Source organism: Megalops cyprinoides, chromosome 12 (assembly GCF_013368585.1).
Source record: "Megalops cyprinoides isolate fMegCyp1 chromosome 12, fMegCyp1.pri, whole genome shotgun sequence".
Lineage (NCBI taxonomy): Eukaryota > Metazoa > Chordata > Actinopteri > Elopiformes > Megalopidae > Megalops > Megalops cyprinoides.
Genome location: NC_050594.1, coordinates 4,213,557 through 4,233,163, shown reverse-complemented (window position 1 = coordinate 4,233,163; position 19,607 = coordinate 4,213,557). Strand labels below are relative to the sequence as shown.

The 19,607-nt window shown below is 43.7% G+C and overlaps 1 protein-coding gene across 1 annotated transcript; it reads left to right on the top strand.

Annotated features, from left to right (window-relative positions):
* The first annotated feature begins 11,103 nt into the window (after positions 1-11,103).
* Positions 11,104-16,827, top strand: LOC118787216 (syntaxin-11-like). The gene is made up of 2 exons (XM_036542696.1): positions 11,104-11,275; positions 15,412-16,827. The coding sequence occupies exon 2, from the start codon at positions 15,417-15,419 to the stop codon at positions 16,296-16,298; it is 882 nt and encodes a 293-aa protein (XP_036398589.1). The 5' UTR covers positions 11,104-11,275; positions 15,412-15,416; the 3' UTR covers positions 16,299-16,827.
* The last annotated feature ends 2,780 nt before the right edge of the window (positions 16,828-19,607 follow it).

The window sequence follows — 19,607 nt, the reverse complement described above, 5'->3', positions numbered from 1 at the left end:
AACAGATGGTAAATCTTGAGGGCCCGGATTCAGAGCGAGTCAAAGTTATTTTGTTTATTTAGTTTAGGTAAGCCCACTTGCCTTAGCTTGACACCCATGTTGTACGGGGAATGGAAAAATGATTGAATTGACTATGTGATGAATTAAAAAGAGCAAGGAGCATGGTGTTGATCCTAGTGGCAAGAGAATGAGCAGATCAGGGGCACTCCACAGTGAAACACTACCACTGGTTCAAACCAGTGAACCACTGTTAAGTAAGTAAGTAAGTCACATGACAGCTCCACCCACTTTGGAGGGCTCATGTTGGCCTGCTCTCCCACGGTGGGACGAGTCTCGGTGCTTGAAGAAAAAACGATAGGTGTAAAAAATGACCCTGCCCAGCTTCAGAAGAGAGCCGCACAAACCACAGCGTAATGCTCCGCTGTGAGAGGAAGTGATCTTTGCGGCATGGAACAGTGGCGACAACATCCTGCCGAAGGTGTGGAATGGTTCCGTTGCCACTGGTTACCACAATTAAATTAATTTCAGTACCGCTAACTGATTCAAGCACATTGGACACTTCAAAGCTTGGCGAAAAACACACTTATGTAGCAATTACTAACAGCATGTTGCAGACAGCCCTGGCCTAGTTACTGTTAAATTACGTTTCCGCACGGGTGGGAAGTCAAGTGTTTGTCTGCTCTAATGTGGTGAAAGAGAAAAGGGGGACAATTCAACGAAACTGAGTCACACGGTAGCTGGTAAGCAGAGCTTCCACTGTCCAAGAGCAGCAATGCTTTGGGCTCAAAGGTCTAGAGCCGGATACATGTGCCACAAATGGTTCTGTGGTTGCTGAACCAGCCTCAGTGATGTCCTCTTTGTTCACCCGGCCGCAAAGCCCAACGTCCTATGCCTAAAAATATTACAGCAAGACTCAAAACTGGATCACTCTGTAAAATGCAATTTAGAAGTAATGACCCATACATGTCAAAAGTCTTGATTTATAACTATGGCAGGCAACTGTTTAGCTTTTAACAATATCATTTTTTTCTATTTTTACCACATAAGCCATTTAGGAAAAACAAACAGAGCACAGTTCAGATGGCAGTGCACTGATGTCAGGCCAGGCCTCCATTTCGTGCAAATGACAAGCCACAGATGCTAAACCGACAGAACAATTGTGCGTGCCGAGGACCACATCGCACAGCTCTTATGTAATTGAAAAAGACTCCTCTGGAAATTAAAGCTGTGATTTAGTGTGTGGAGTGTATCACACGTGAGCTAAGCATGTAAGTACAGTACTGTGCATTGTGTTACATATTTCACGTTTGTAATAACACTCTGCCGGTAGCAGGTATTTACCTTTTGTCTCTGCACTTAAACAAATCACCCGCACTGTTTCCTTGTGAAGGATATGTCACTCAGGCATTACTTCCTATTATTATTTTTCTTCATTTTTTGACAGGCACCCTAATGCAGAGCCATAGAGGATGAGGAGCAAATATCAGACAGAGCGTACTGTACTCAGAACATTTCCATTCAGTCAGCACCTGCACTGTGGTTTCAGCTACGTTCTGCCATGTAGAAGGCAGGAAAGCTAAAGCACCAAACAAATAAATAAACTTGTGGCGTGAGTGCTGTACAAAATGGACCCTGTATTCTCAAATGGCCTTCTCTTGCTGAGCAAGAGATGGTTTGTAGCAGTCTGAGCCCTGAAGTAGGCCAAAATTATGCGGCCAAAAAAATGTAGCGCGGCAGTTCGCTGTAAATCACGCCAACATGGGCAACACTTGCAGCTATAGGATGTAATTCTGCTGCAGCAATTATCTCTGAGGGATGACTCAATCATCTTTGCTGGACTGTGGCTGTAACCACAGAGGTATCGATTGCAAGTTTCTTTTTTTAATGGCCTGATGTGTTGCAGAATGCAGGTGGCCATAAAATGAAGCCTATTCTTGGCAGGCAGTGTGTTCTTATGAGGATCCATCTCATTTAAAACATTTGCTTAGAACACTTCCTGCACCCACGGAGGGGTCTTGCGCGACGTCTTTAAGACGTCATTACGCTAACAGTTTACCGCAGTACTGCATCACAAGGAACTCCTAAATACACGTCGAGGTCAATACTTGTGTCCACACCTCTTCCTGCAATGTTTTATCCAATTGAATGTGCACCAGTGTGTATCCACATTTCTGCCAAAACAGACCACTCATTAGTGCTGAATGTGTAAGCAATGTGTCTGTGTACTACAGGGAAGTGATGAGAGTGGAGCATGTGTTTGTGGTTTATGTAATTGTTAAGAGTGTCTGAATAACCATAAGGTTAGCCCTGCCTCTAACCTTATCACTTGACCTGAATCCAGCTCTACCTCTTTACCTAACCACAACGCTGTAACCGTAAGACACATCGTCAAAACAACTCTGTATTTCGCTGTGAATTAAAAATATGAGTTATGTAACAAGTTATATACTTCTATTCTGCAGCGGTGACAGGGTACTTACTTATTTAACAGCCAATCGCTGCAGAATTTACACTGCAGTCATCAAACGTGCAAAGTATAAAATTTCTGGGTGCATGACATCAAAAAACTTACAGCTTAATATATACAGCGGAGGATATTGGATAGCTTTCTCACTAACGCCATCTGGTGGTACCTCTGCAGGCCTCGTGAGTTTTTGCCATTGATACAATTGATGACTTTGCATTGGGTTTCCACTGCAAACACTAAGAAGCTTATCACACAGACAGTGTGACAATCAGCCTCAACCTCAGGACCTCAACCACTACCAATGTGTGGCATCTACACACACACACACACACACACACACACACACACACAGAGACACACAGACACACACACACACACACACACACAGACACACGCACACACAGACACACACACGCACACACACACACACACACACACACACACACACACGCACACACACACACACACACACACACACACACACACACACACACACACTGCAGCCATTTTGTGCCAGAACACTTCACACTTAAGCTGAGGAAAGCGCTTATGTTGCCAATTAAACTAGGAGGCGTTGCCTTTCAATGGATGTCAAAGCTGTCCAATCACATTCACAGAAACCTCTAACCTCTGTCTACAAGGCTGTCTGAGAGCATCAGACAGGGAGCAGAAAAGAGTTTCAGTTCCTCAAACACGCTCTGCTGATCTCAGTCTCATTTACACTTCAGTAGTGGGTAACATTTAAATGGGTAACATTTAAAAAGACAGCTGTAACCTATGGAAGTTGCACTGGATAAGACCGTCTGCTAAATAATCTAATCTAAAACCTTTGTACTCTTGAATGTTATCTAAATTAGTGTGTTGTACTGTGCTTGACCATGCTGCGCTGTTTGGAAACAGCCTTATGATGGCGATAAGGAGGAGCATAACATACGGTCTCGCTTACTGTGGGGAGAGCACGGCAAAGAGCGTACTCCACAGGAGATGAGCCAATCAACATCCCAGACTGCAGTGTGTATCATCCACGGGTCTGGAGACACACTGATGTGATGATCTTATTCCAATCGAATTTAATTTCGCTCACTTAATTAAAAATGGCTTGTTTTTACGTTCCTTTCTGTAGGGCAAAGAGCAGTGAATTAACAAAAATGTATTATTTTGGATTGATTTAATATATTTTTTGTCCTGTTTTACATATTGGTTTAGAGGATGCAAGCAAAAAAAAAAGTGAAAGCTTTACTTTAATCTGTACATTGGAACAAGGACAACACTATCTGTACAGACCCAAAGAATCACGGAATAACAGTGAGTATGCTCCGGGCCAGAACAGGATTCGTCTAACACCTCAGTGTAATCCCTTTAATTTCGAGCTCACACTGGATGAACCCATACATGCATACAGACGCTCCCAGGAAATAGGAGCAGTGTGCCCCTTGTGTGTCATAACCACCACACCTAGAAGAGACTGGAGTGGGTGTATACACACACACACATTTAAGCACACACTTACACAAACACACATATACATGCACGCACACACACGGGAACTCTTGGGGATCCTTCTTTGTGGTGAAACAGATCATTAAACACACAGTCGTTTAAACTGACAGCGTGAAGGAAGATGTAGGAAGCACCAGTGATGGCAGAACTCCAGACCTCCATATAACCCTGCGCCATGCCGTAACCACATGATCCTAAACCAGCTGGCTGGCAGGGAGAGACAGCCTTTCCCTTTCTCCCAGAGCTCCAGCCGATATCAATACCATAATCCGCCTCATCTGACTCCCAGCTACTAATCATATTTGCTTTAACATATTGTGTGCCTGTGGCTAACTCACAGCATCACAATTTCCATGTGATCGTTCAGACTGATTATTGATTAGCTGATGCAGCTGATCAACTCCAAACCAGCTGCAATCTACAGAGTACACCGGTGGCGAGCTGTTTATGAGCTTAGCCCACGATCAAAACAGAAATAAAATTTGCGAATTACTGCGTGTTGCGGTTATTGTGAAGTAGGTACATGGAGTGGCTGAGTAAAACAGCCGGCTGTAGGACTATGAGCCATGTGAGCTGTGTCAGATAATGGCCCGTGGCTTACCCACTAGCACCGCAGGGGTTTCTTTCCAGTGCTTCTGCTTTTCCAACATCCTTGCAAAAAAACTGGACTGCCCCTAAGGAAAAAAACTTTATATATATATATATACGCCCGCTGAAATCAAAACACATGTCAGCAAATATCATTTTTAACACCTTGCTGATGAGCTCTGAAAAAAAGGGCATTAGGTCTCAAGGTCAAATGGTCAAGGTCACACAGGCTGGTGTTGGATTTCTGCTATCTAACTCAGTCTGTTATGCACAGACTTTGATTAAGTGTGACATAACGTTTGTCCTTATTGGTCCCCAGACCCCTCTCGATTTTCAGCACACAAGGTCAAAGATCAAGGTTACAAGGAGTGCTAATACAGTTTTCACATTCCACTCTCTAGCATGGCCTCAAATCTTTTCAGGGTTCCCCAGAACGCCAAACCCAGTTAAAGCAACATCCATTGTCCATTGTATATTCCTGCTGCCTCTTTACCCAAGAGATGACTGTTTCACTCAGCCTGGACCTCACTGCTAGCAAACACGTTTATACCCTTTTTACACTTTCTATTTCTCTGTATACATTATCTAACTTTCACAATCCCACTTTCTGTTCTGTGCTTTTCATATGACAGTCACTTCTGCTTCATACTGAATATTTCCAGTCTAGTGCAGCATCCAGAATCACATTCAGTCCTGCCCAGAACAGCACAGCCTTTTTCCCTACTGTGGTATGGATTGCTGAAATCTGCCTGAGGAGTGGCCACATGGGCTTAGCCATTGCGCCACCTTGTGGTTTCACACAAAGCAGCGTCTGTCTCACTGGAGATAAAGCTTGTGAAATCCTGTGCGCCGGTTGTGTAGGAATCACATTAACACATCTGCCACATCTGTTACACAGCAAGTTGCACAGAAAGTGAGGAAAGAGAGGTTATTGCAGTGAACCTGTAATGACTTCTTTTTGTTTGTGAAATTTTGAATGAAATAACTTTTTTTTTTCTAACTCTGCCTCTTTGCTTTGGGTATTGAAGCTTGTGGGTTGAGTGAATACTTTCAGTAGACGAGTATGTAATTACACCTGGCACAAGCTGCCATATTACACCATCGGAGTGCAGCCAATCACGGCTCTGTGTTCTTCTCTTCTGCTGCGGTGAGATAAATTCCCCTGAATCTTGAGGGAAAAGCACACCTCCTTCCACACTCCTACAACGAATGAGCTTCTAGGCCACGGTGCGGTTCCGTGGGGAGGGGGAGGGGGGATTCCCCCTTCCGTCCCTGTTTCTGAGCAGAGTGGGTCGTAGGGCCATAGGTCGCAAAATGAAAAAAAAAAAAAAACAGAAGTGTCGGCGGGACCTGCCCACAGCTCACTCCGTTGGCTTCACTTCCTATAGCACGCGCTGCCCTGAGAAATGAAACATGACTCATATCATGAGCTGCAGCCTTTCTGAGGCAATACCAATGAACAGATTTGATCTCTGATCGCGTTCAGTTCTGCGTTCATTTTGAAACACCCCTCCATAGATTTTATACATTCCTAAGACAATGATACACATTAGGACGTGTATCACTGACAACTGCCGCGCATGATGAAAATGCAACATGCCCGAAGTTTAGGCTGAGGTGAAGTAAAAATGTGCATATATTACATTTCATTGGCAATTTCTTAAGGAACAGTGAATGACACAACGCAAGTATGTCTGTAAGGAAGCATCTGAAACAGGGAACAAATAACATCCATATTAAGTATGAGCTTGTAGGAAGTGGCAGACTGATTAAAAGATGTTAAGCAATTGCATGCAATCTAGTGTTGCTCAATTGGTGCTTAAAACACAAAACCTTGCATTACATCGTAGCTGCTTAGCAAACGCTCTCATCCAGAATGGCATACACAGGATACAATTCCTACATCTTATTCATTTATACAGCTGGATATTTACTAAGGCAAATCTGGGATAGCACCTTGTCCAGCAGCAGTGCCCCAGCAGGGTACTGAACCTGCAACCACTGGGTTATGAGCCCTGTTCCAAAACACAACATCATACTGCTGCCCCAAAACCAACCCCCTTTATCCCCTGTCCCTCGGCCCAGCAATCACCACTGGTGTATCCTGGATCAGCATTACGAATGCAGCTGCTTTGACTACACATTTATCTCCCAAGCCCTGCAGCTGGGTCAAGTAGGCTCCGACTGCACTGGGATCAGTCTGGTACTCTGTTATCCAAAGGGAGCTCTGACAGAGGCAGACAGGTATGAATGGGAGCAACTGACTTTGGTCATAGAATCAGGCCACGAAAATTCAGGCACAGGCATAGAACCCAATAAGTTAAGCTGATGATTTTTGCAATGTGGGGTTTTCTCTGAGACAAACATTGTATCGTACACAACCGCCGGCTTCCAGTGTCACGGGCCCCTGCATCCTATGTTTACATCACTTAGCACTTGCACCACACAGTGTGAGGGTGTTACCAGACCGACCCAGCCACATTCCAGAGTGACATGGCTGGGGTGAGAAGACGGCATTGCCTTGTTTCTCTTTATCAGCAAGTTCAGCGACAGTTTACACCTAAAAATTGTCCCAACCATTCTTCCACACCCACCAAGGTTATGAGGAAATTCTTTTAAAACTCTGTCTGCATCTTAGAGGCTGGTAGATCTTCCTGCACTCTCTCAGAGCTAAAGACAGAAGGAATAATGATGAGGGTTCTCTTTTAAAACCATTTTCAACAGGGCCCATGCTGGATAAATCTGATCTAAACTATGTTCAGACATTGACTGAATAAGTAACTTCATTCTTTACAGATTCCTCAATTGATTTTGGGTAAATGCAGTCTGTAGATAGTGAATATACCAGCTGTAATATTTTTACTCTCCTTCTTCCTCTGGTGGGTTTTGGATGGGACAGCAGTGTTATGGTAAGTTCATGTTCATTTTCAGGAATCTGATCCAGACCTTTTCAAATGGTGCCCAGATTTGGATACAAGAGGTAGATATATTGAAGAAAAAAATGACATTATTACTATATTAATAATCAGACAGTATCACAAAAATAGAAGAACAATAGACCAAAGGATGACTAGGTAGTCATTTAATTTTCCTATTTTGTAGCATTATGTGTACTTATAATTTTTTAAAAACAGGATTCCATCTGTAAGTAATAAAATCAAACCTTCCTAATGGAAAATGATCAGCAATTAAAATATATAATGTAAAATCTAAGGAGTATACTTCTAAATATTTCAAAATGCAATGCACATATTAAAAACTATGTAAACTATATAGTGGTGCTTTCATGTATACGATTTAATGCATAAAACTGTGTTAAAAAACATGTCAAAAACTGATGTGTGTCATTTATTTTGACATACACAAAAACACAAACTCCTTATTTTTTAAAATCTCATTTCCCCCTATATTCACAAAAAGGCCTAATATGTAGTACAGCTCATGAGGGCTAATCCTCAGCACAAACCTGTTTAGTGAGCTGCGTCACACACCACCACCAGATCGGAGTTTACCACAGCCGTGATTTCTGGGAGAGGTGCCAGGTCACAGGGAAGAGCATGCAGGGTCTGTGTTCCTGTCGAACAGGTAACGGCAGCTGTTTTAAAAAGAACCACAACATAAAACATGTTCTTCTTCATAAAAGTGTTTTATTGTCAAGAGCAAACGGTGAGAAACGCAAACGTTTCTCAGTTTCAGATTTCAGGCTTCGCAGTCTGTCGACAGGCCAAAGATGTTTGTTCCTTGACTCTGAATAATGGCGAATGATTTTAGGCAAGCTTTACACTTTTCATTTTGCACTTAAATGTATGTTGTATTATATCATCCTCTATCAATAATATGCCACCTCATGAAACCACTGGACCCTCAAGGAACTTTAATATATAAAAAGTAAACACTGAATGAATGAGGAGAATTTAGGGCAAAAATATGATATCTTGTTAAATGTATTGCTGATAAAGTCATAGGACACTTCAGATTCCTCACCAAAAAAAGATAAACCCACTAAAATCATTTAGTTGATCTCTTCAAGCATTCAGTGTATTTGCAAAGATTATTATCTTGGTGTAAGCACGATAAATCCAGCAAAACTTCCTGCCAGAACCACATCAGATTCTTCCACTGATACATCCTGTAAATCTCAAAATAATGATAAAAACTGAATAAGGTTACCATTTACTGAAAACACGTTTATGTAGAATCATAACATTTAGTCAGTAAAGTTTGAGAAAATGCAGATATTAGACTGAAGGAGTTAGGTATTGAAAGTAATTCTGCATGTGTTTGTACATTGTGATTACCTATTGGCTGCCTGTCTCTGTTTTAGGCACAGACTCCTTCTCCAGCAGGAAGTGTCCAATGTCAGCTTCTCGCTTCCTCTGCAGTGTGGCCCCAGAGGGCCTGCTGCAGGAGGATATGGCATAAAAGAACCACAGCATCCAGAGCATGGTGTCTGAGCGGGTCGGATACACCTAATGGCCTGGACACAACGTTCACAAGAGGGGTCCAAGGGATTCTCTCTCCTCATCTTGGACAACTGATGGCGCGAACTTCTACATGTTAAACAAGGTGCTACACATGAGTGCCACAAAGTGGGACTGTGAACCCAAGTCATGATGAATCTATACTCTGGATGCACACAAGGTGCTGGAGGCCTGGTATGGTTGACAACTCTTCTGTTACCCGCATCAACAGGATGTCATGTTTGGCAATGGTAATACAGAGAGGACCCGGGGAGAGAACATCAAGAGGCAGGTGGAGTTGGTGGGCGGGGAGGAAACAGGTCAAGGAGTTTGCTAAAATTAAGGAGGGTAAAGGAGGGCATTAAGTGTGGAGATCATTAAGAGGCCAAAGCTGCCCACATTGCACACAAATGGATTGAGAACCAGCGTAAACACCTCCTGGACCTGGGGACTGCATTTGAAAAGGCCACAGACTTTTCCTGGACCTGCCTCTCTGAGACAGGAGCAGGGTACATCATGCACAGCACCTGGACCGGGCCCTCAGGGGCCAGAGTGGGCACCTTTAAGAGATTCGAGAACCACACCAAGGAGGAACGCTCTGCGGTTGCTTCACTTGCAGCAAATGAGTGCATGGAGTGGATGTGGCTGCTGGCAGGGTGTGCAAGTAAAACACTAAGTCTCAATCATTTCTACACCCACATGCCGCTTTAACTGCACTGCATTGCACTGCAATGGGCCGGATTTCTTCCTCTACCTCTCTAGTATAGTGCAGGAAATTACCCTGAGGGTGTAATATGTGATCATGATTATTATGTGACATGTTTTATTTGGGCATTATATGGACTGTAGAAATCTCCCAAAGCAGAAATCAACTGGTTTGTTCAGAAAATATGGTCAAAATTGCAACCAGCTGCTATGAGAGATGTTGTGTGTTGACTGGATTTGATCTCCAATTTTGTTTTTTTTTTTTGTATAATTCCCCTCCAGGGGAATCCAGCATGAGTGGATACACTTATGTTCTATTGTGCTGGAAGTTGCTCTGGATAAGAGCGTCTGCTAAATGCATGTAATGTAATTTAGTGTAATGTGAACGTACGTGAGCTTCTAATATTTGTGTGTGGGAAAAGTTTGCGCCATAGTTCCTCATACTTATAGAGTCCTGCTGATTCCTCTCCCAGTGGTATGGGGAGGACCAGGTAATGCGGGTATGATAACCTGTCAGTGGCCTCAGCTTGTGGGTCACCCTTTCCAAACTCGAACCAGCACAGCCGAGTCATCGCCCTGCGGTCTGTGTGAGTATGCATCACGGGCACGCTTCGGACAACACAAGGGCTCAGAAAGAGGAAGCAGCGGCAGACTGAACCTTCCAAAGATCCTCTGGGGGATCGTCTGCATCACCTCCTTCCTTATTTTGGATGACACCTTAAAATAAGCTCAGTGATCCGAGTTCAGGGTTTTCTGTGCAGGTGCCTTTTCTCACAAACTGTCAGCTCATTTCTTGCAAACATAAACCGCCAAAGTCTTCAATCGGTTTGACATTGAGACACCATCATGTGACTACATCTGACTACAAATTGACTTGATGACAGCCCTGTATGTGTAAAGATTTAATCTGGTGGTGTGTGAATCATCAGGGGAAAAGACAAGTATTTGCTTGTTCAGTCTTGGATGAGCCTAGCTAAACCCAGTACACACAAATACATACCCAATGAAAAAGTAACATTTGTCATACAATTGTTTGCAATTACATGTCTGACAAATATCTGTTGTTGATATATACTGTATGATGTATCTTTGAGCTATCCGAACGCTCAGTTGGGTCCCGTTTACAGTTACAGATCCCATGATAAGCTCACATGTCACGAATGCCTCTTACTCTTGCTTGGGAAGCAACATTTGACAACTCTGACTATTTTCTAAATAAACGAAATCCTTCGGCAGTGGTCGCGTCTCATGTGCTGCCGCGTTATTCTCCCACGGTTGCTCCGTTCCACCTGCTCCTCTGTCTCTTTCAGAGTAGAAAGTTAGCAGCTTGACGTGAACGCTCCTTCCGCATTTTGTCTGTCAGCATAGAGTATAAGGCAAGCAGGAAGGATAAGTTCAGAAGCAGCGCTGAACAGCTCCACCCAATCAGTCTGTATAGAGGTTTGTTCACACCGAATATAATTATTCTGAAAGGCAAGAGAAAATGTTCCCTCGAGTGTTTATCTGCTTTGTTTTAAATTTGCGTCGTTGAACAGGCTACAGAGGATGAGATAAGGTACTGTACGTTTCTCTTCTCGAAGTTTAAAATAGTTTGATTTATCATAATGTTCGACAGTGTCCTGGTGATTTATCGTCCGTGTTAGTGTGTTCGCCAAGGCAAAAGAGAAGGCACACTTTCTGAATATTTATCTCACGGTTTACGCAAACCATAAACACTGGTTTTTAGCCAGCTGTATATAAACTACTTTGATCCAGATCGCTGCTTCTCAAAAAACTTTGCATCAACTATATGCGTGTACATTAAGCTACTAAACAGCGTGTGCGTTTGCTTCTGGTGCACGCAGGGGCTTTCTGATATGATAACCGGTCCAGAATCAACACCATCACCGCTTACTCTTTACTTGCACATTTTCTGAAAAAAGAAAAAAAAAGTGTTTACTGATCAAGGATCTGTGCACAGACAACTTCATGATAGACCGTGACAGACTAATAGCTACAGTATCATGTACATCAGGCGTTTCGGGTTTTCAGATTTTCAGAGTTAAAATATAAGATGTAAGCTAAACAGGAGTAACAACAGCCTGTGACAGGAGAGCTTTGGTGAAATGGCTGTAGTTCTTCACCAGGTTGTCTTGCTCAATAAATACGACATAGCACAGACGAGGTTGCAAGTAAAGCCCAGCGAGCAGGGACGCGCCACAGCCCTGCACGTTTAGGAAAGTCGTATTTTTACTGGCGGTTGATGTGGCACGCTGTCTGTCTTCGCCTGGCACAAGTGGCAAAGTGTGGTAATCAGCACGCTTCCCGACACTTCACTTGACCACCGTGGTCAAGCTGCGCCCAAGGCGTGTTGAAGTCGGTCGACTTAACTGTTACTGAACTGATCTGTCCTGCGATCAAAATCCGAGCCAGCGAATGTCTCTGTACTACTAAGCAAGCGTGATGGAAAAAAGGAAGCGTGCATGACAAGCCAACGGTCAGTAATGATCACATGAAAGGAGCAAGAGTTGTGGAGAAAGGTAACTGAAAACTCATAAATATGGCAAATGGCATCGAAGCAAAAGTAGATAATCAGAGCTGGTAGCCATAGTTTGATCTCATGTAAAACTGCTGTTCTACCTATTCTGTGGTTTTAGGACATAATTACATTATGCCGTTAACTGGAATTTTTTTTGCCCATCTGTCACGTTGCCAAGTTAGCTATAACGTGGGAAAGTATGGAGGTAAATTAAACCTTGAGATTTACTATGTGGCATCATGATTGTGATTTGGCACTGCCGTTTTAACTGTGAAAATGCACCCAGCCTGACTTGCCTCAGGTAACATCCGTCTGTATAGGTGGATCACACCTTAAAATGTAAATTGCTGTCGATAACCGCTGCAAAGCAAATGGGTGACAACAGCACTCATGCAGCCAAAGGCCACTTCTGAGCACAAGGCCACTGCCAGAGTTACTGCCTTTGCATGGTCCCAAACTTCATTTGCGCATCCAGATGCTATACTGTATTATACATTTTAATTTCAGAGGAAGTGTCTGTAACAAGGTGAGATTATTATTTTTTCATCGTTCGTATAATTCAGAGCTAGGAGAAGAAAAACAAACCCAGTATTTTCTTTGACATATCCAAAATGTCAAAAGTGAAAGAAACCATGTGTATTTGAAGAAAGAAGAGGAGGTAAGCAGTGTTACCAGTGAACTGCTGGTAAGAAAACTTTAGCCATCCTCAATGTCTTTGTCCAGGTTTGTTTCTTCAGTGCTTCGGTGGTGTTAGGATTTCATTTTTTGGGGGGATGTCTACTGTTTGTGGTGCTCTTGCGGTGTTGGTAAAACCTCCAGCATCCATCCTGTCTCTGAATGTCAGGCAACCTCTTCCTGGATTTGTGTGGTTGGCCATGTCCTGAATAAAAGAAACTATCTTTGTGGACACAGTTTAACTTTGATAAGATTGCATTGTCAGCCTTTGTTTGAAGTGAGTATTGATGGCTGTGGATCTGAGGTGGATCTGAAAGTGAATTCTTTTGCAAACACACTCCTGTTAGTAATTACTCTATCCATACTCCTCAGGGTATGTAGCAAGTTACATGAGGTCCTGCAGGAAATCCATCAAAAAGGCCACAGTTGCTGGAAGAACACACCTCCTATGCTTACACTTTCCCATCCCTATACCTTTATTTAGTGTCATGAAGTAATAGTTAATGGTTTATGTTAGCCAAAGGTTAATGAAAAGGGACACTGATGTTTGTAATCACACACTGTCTCAGACACTTAGCATGGAAGGCAGGAGGGTATACTCTGACTGAGCAGCACTATGGTGGCCCAGACACACTGTACAAAGCCTGATCAAAGTAGGAATTTGGCTGAAATAATTATATAATGAGGGTTTGTTAGTCCAATTTGCATTGAAATGGAACTGCCTGACCTGAGTGAGTGTAAGAATTGCAGAAGGAGACTCTGAGCAACACACTTGCATGCTGGGAACTGTAGTTCAGGGACAGTACCTGCTTAACTAGGCCAACAGAGCAAGCGTTTCTCTTGCTCTTTCTCACACCTCTGTTCACACCTGCAGAGACACATCACAAGGCTAGAATGTGACTGTCTTGCAGTTTGTGAAATGGCTCTAAGTGAACCCGGGCACATTGGTAAACACTTTAAAGGGTGGCTTGGAGAGTCAAACAGGTGTTGAAAGCAGCCCTTCATCTCTCTTTTCACCAGTCTTGCTTACCTTTGAGCTCCACTGTTGTCAGCCAAAAAAGTAATATGTTTTAAAACAAGTAATCCAAAATCTAAAGAATTTAGGCTAGAAATATATGATAAAATGAATATATGCATAAAGTAGAAAATACTGTATATCAATCATTACCACTTTTATAAATGCAAAGTGGTGCATATATTGTGGTATATTCTGCAAAAGTATATAAGACAGGATATTCTCAACTACATGCACACAACTGCATTTATGATAATGATAGCATTCAACATATGCAGTTATATATTACATGTATTTTTGCATACTATTTCTGCATTCCATTTTTGAATGACTTTGACATTTGGTCTTCTGTGTTACCATGCATTGCTTTAATGGGGGGGGGGGGGGGGGGGGGAGTTAATGAGTCATTGATCAAGTCATCTGGATGCTGTCACTCTATTTGGTATATGCTTTATGGTGGTTTTGGGTGAGGAAGCAAAATGATGTTATTGTATCCAAGTAAAACTATGCACTCCACCCACACAGCTGCTCTGAGGTACAGAATAAAGCTGCGTGGCCTAACAGTGTAGATGCTATTGCTCAATTTGCAAGGTGGAACAGTTGTCACTGTGGTATATCTTACTAAGATTACAACCTGCTTTGCTTAAAGGGATACTGTTAGGTTAACGGAGCTTTTAGTGCTGTTGTCCGTAGTGGAAATAGAAACATCTCAGTAGTGAGACACAGAGATGGTTTGGTGAGTCTGTGGGTTCTGTATGTGACAGAGGTGAATAATTAACAAGACAGAAATGAGGAAGTCAGCGTGGCCCGGTCGATTTCACCCCAGCAAGAGGCCTTGCCGTATGAGGTCAAATGGGTGTTTCCCTCACATTTGAAATTCAAATCCTGCTTCAATATTTCTTTACACAACTACTTGTTTCTTTGTTAATAGCCCCCCCCCCACACACACACACACCAGTAAGTACTGCCATCTTGGTCAGTGTGGCCTCCTGACTCATTGAAGTGCTCATGGTGCTCAATGTAGAGTCAGCAGACGCTTGAGCAGGGAATTGGAGTCATACTGGTTTGATTCAGAGGAAACAGAATGTGTAACTGGGGAAACAGAACGGAAAAGGCAGCTGGCAGTGCAAGGTGTGGGTGCAGTGTGCCCAGTAAGCAAATGAATCACGATGGTCATGTCACAGTCAATAGCATAAAGGGTGCCCTGCGCTTTTCTCAGAAACAAGTGTTAGCAGCTCATTTTACACTTACTGTTTAACATGTACGTCTAGCTGGAGCTTGAAAGATGCTTTGCATTTCCTGGAAAATCTGAAAATGAACTTTACAGTGTCAGTCAGGCCTACCAACACACGCGGAATAAACAGTAAACCAGTGGTGTGTCCAACTGAACTCTTTCCCAGAGTTTTCTGCTTTTGAGTAGATCCAGGCCAAGCTGGCCTTTACTGCAGGCAAATGCTGAAATGTGTCTTTTCGTGCATTGCAGGCAGAATGAGAGACAGGCTGTGTGATCTTCAGGCCATCACCCAGGCCACCCAGGGCGAGAGGGCCCACCCGGGCGATGGAGGCAAGGGTCAGGACGAGGACCAGCTGGAGCAGCAGGCGGTTGTGTTCCGGGGGGAGGGCGTCATGGAGGATGTCTTCCGGGAGGCGCAGAGCATGCGGAAGGAGATCGGCCTCCTCGCCGTGGATGTCAAGCGGCTGGGCAAGCAGAACACCCGCTTCCTGACCTCGGTGCGCCGCATCAGCAGCATCAAGCGCGACTCCAATGCCATCGCCCGCGACATCAAGGCGCGCGGGGAGGCCGTGCACAAGCGGCTGCAGAAGCTGGGCGCCCTGAGCAAGGAGCTGGAGGAGGAGTACGGCGTCAACGCAGCGCTGGTGCGCATGGTGCGGTCGCAGTACACCTCGCTGTCCAGCGGCTTCCACGAGGCCATGGCGGAGTACAACCGCGCCGAGGAGGCCCAGCGCGAGAACTGCAAGGCCCGCATCCAGCGGCAGGTGGGCATCATGGGCCGGGAGGTGACGGGCGAGCAGATCGAGGAGATGATCGAGACGGGCAAGTGGAACGTCTTCTCCGAGAACCTGCTGACCGACGGGCGGACGGCGCGCTCGGCGCTCAACGAGATCGAGAACCGGCACAAAGAGCTGCTGGAGCTAGAGGGCCGCATACGGGACATCCACGACCTCTTCCTGCAGATGGCCATGCTGGTGGAGGAGCAGGGTGCCATGCTGGAGAACATCGAGGCCAACGTCTCCGCCACCCAGGACTACGCGGCCGAGGCCGTCATCCAGATCAAGAAGGCCGTCAAGTACAAGAAGAGCAACCCCTGCAAACGGCTGTGCTGTTGCTGTTTCCCCTGCTGCAAATAGCCAAGAAAAAAGCCCTAGGAAACTCCCTGACTGCACGTCCTCAGAGCTACTCGACACAACACGCTCATGCATGGGGGAGGAAGAGTGTTACTGAAATACGGTACAGGCCTGGGAACTTGCAGGCGGGTAGAAAAGCAAGCGGTTTTGATTGAAAATACTGCGCAGATCTTTCTCACATGAAAGATATTCTAAATAAACGCATTACATGACTTCACACGTGAAAGATGGTGCGAGGGAAGAGCACTAGTGACTTTGTGTCGCGTTGTTTTTACTGCCGTGTGTATAAGCTTGAAGCGCTGTGCTACATTTCCTCGGGCTTTGAAGACTAGTGGCAATGTGTAACTGGCATGTGCCGCAAACGTTTGTATTAGATGCACAGTAAAAGGACTTGGTCAGTTGTATTCACGTGTCATATTATAAATATTTTTTAATTGGGATTACGCTCATGAACTTGTACATTTTTTTTTGCCACCTTAATATGACAAAATGGTTTGCGATGGTTTGCTATTTGATGAATGAATGTGTGTTTTTTTTCCATTTCAAACTTCTGCATTACATAAATGTGAAACGTCTGATGAACAGTAAAAATATAAGAGGGAATCACACTTCACTTAACAGCGGAACATTCAAAATCAATCAGGTATTTTAGTGGGAACAGTAGGTATGTTTTTGCTACTGTTTTGAACATTGAGGTCCACCTGGATTATTCTTCTCCGTTATTCACTATTCTGTTGTGAAACTGTGTTTCAGTGCTTAATTACCCCACTGGTGTTATTTCTCTTTTTAATGGCACAGCAGAAGCGGAACTGGATCCTAACCAGCAGGCCCACTGGGCAAGCTCAGGCCTGACTGTTTCGCCATACAGAGGTTGCAACATGCGAGGCGTAACTTCCCATTTTGCATGCAGTAAAGCATGACAGGGAAACATGTGCTGTATCTGATAAGATGTCTTAATTGGGTTGTGCATGTCTCTTGCATGCTGGTAGAATGAGCGGCAGTGTAGCGTAGTGGTAAGGAGCAGGGCTTGTAACCGGTTGCTGGTTTGATTCCCTGCTGGGGAACTGCTGCCATACATTTACATTTATTCATTTGGCAAGAGTTCTGTCTTCAGTTATTTCCCCAGTGCTCTTTCTCCTTAACCTGTGAGCACAGTAGCTAAATGATCTCATCCTTAGGACATGCAAGCAGGAAAAACAGTTTCATACAGAGTATCACACTATCATAAACAGTGGCTCTACCCCAGACCACAAAAAAGATAACAAAACACCCTGGGAGAGTTATTTATCTTCTTATTAGCAGTTGCTGTCATAGTACTTTAAATATTTCTATAGGTAATGAGGATTTGAAGCTGCCTTCAGTTTGGTCACAGAGGGTCAGATGGACAGGTTGTCCTCTGGCAGTGTCCTCGTGTCTCCATGCCCGTTCAGAATTCAGCTCCTCTCCAGATTTGGCAGGATTTGGCCAGTTCCCTGTGTGTGTGTGTGGGGGGGGGGGGTGATGCTCTATGGGTGAACAAGGAGTAACAGTATTAAATACAGGTTACCAAGTCTTGCGCCCATCTCCACAGTTAGACACAGTTAGCTACTCTACCATAGCTGAGACACTGGCACGGTTACTGCTATGCTCCATACAGTTCCTGATGTATTTCAAATGTACTGCAATAAAGTCAAAATGTTGACAAGCATGAGTGAATGAGATTGTCTTAGGACCATGAGAGAGGGGGGGGGGGGGTTAGTTTACAGTTTGCTGCTTCTCAGGGGAAACAGCTTGCTGGGGCATTAAGACACATTTTCCGTTAGCACGTCTGTTTCATTTTGGCATCTTCTTATCCACTCGGTGAAATGATGGCTGGTCTTCTGGTGTAGAACATCCAGCTGAATTGCACCCATAAGACCTTATGAAACAGCTGAAACTGAAAGATCTGAAAGCCCCTACTTTGTAACTAAATACTGATTTCCTGCATTTGGGGAATCGAATTACAGTACTCGAGTTAACGGAAAGGCCAAACCACATTGTGAAGTAAAAGCTGTTTCACTAGTACTGTAAGCATTAGAACCTATTCATAGGTACAGTATGTATCATCTGCGTATAGACTATGAGTCAGCTAAAGAACACCATACAAAACACCTTTGCTCAAGAAACTAATGAACACTAAAGGGTTAGCTACAGAAACCATTTCTTCAGAATGACTGCAGTTACAGGAAATGGATGGCATGGCCGGACTGACATTCTGAATCACCATGTTTTGTGGTTTGGGTGCTTCTCTAGACAGATGGCACTTTGATGCAAGCCAGTTTCAAGCACCAAGCCTCTGTGCTGACTGAAAATAACTGAAAGCAACTTAAATGGAAAAATCAGCATTTTAAATTGTTTTTTTTTTTTTTTTACTTTTTTGAATTCTGTGTCAACATTGGTTCTTGTAACAAATTTAAATATCTTTATCTTGGGTGACCATTCAACATTGGGTGCCTGTTTTATTTATGTTTGGAGTTAGTAAAACATCTGTGGTTCAGTGACCATCCTTTTCTGCTACCTTTAAAATCTCCTTGACACAAAAGTCTTTGACATACAAAAAAAGAAAGAGAAATCCTATGTCTATGTTGCCTTGTTAGCCGTGCTTGTCCTAAATAGATCTCTTACTCATTGAAAGTGAATCTAGCCTTTTAAGGATTTCAGTTGAGGCTTCACATGCTGAGAGAAACATTCTTAAACCTCAAAATCAAACCTATTTTTGTGTTGTTTGATATACTTCATGGTATTTGGCATGTAAGTGAAGTCCACTGATAATCTCAGGAGCAGATAACTGGGCCACTGGTTGCACTAACCAGTTCTCTACTGTTCTCATGGTTTAATTTCACCTTTGCTTCAACTGTCTTTCCTTTCAACTTATAAACAATGAAACTGTCACCTTGTATAGGTCACATGACGGTGTACTCAAACAGCGTTTCTGAACATGGCTGTAGAGCTTTCTCTACAGGGCTTTATTTTTCTTTGCTAGCTCAAATGAAAAGCAGTGGCTGATTTCTCAGTCCCCTTAGAGTCACCAGCTGAAGGAGAATGGTGGGGCCGAGGGCTGACAGGATGAGGTCTACAATTTTCAATTGTGCAGGCAGCTGCTTGATAGGTGTTATAAAACATATACAAGTGTAAGTTTTACTTGGACTTTCCCTCTCTGCAAGAAGGCGAGTGTACTGAATGAGTCACACTCAAAAATCTGGTTTGTATTTCAACTGTTATGATAGATGTAACCTTCTGGGGACATATTGTAAGCTTGTTATGAACTAGCCAGTTTTCAGTTTGTATTGCCAG

Bases quoted from the DNA above. Each gene is read 5' to 3' on its own strand.
- LOC118787216 (XM_036542696.1), top strand. From the start codon at position 15,417: ATGAGAGACAGGCTGTGTGATCTTCAGGCCATCACCCAGGCCACCCAG.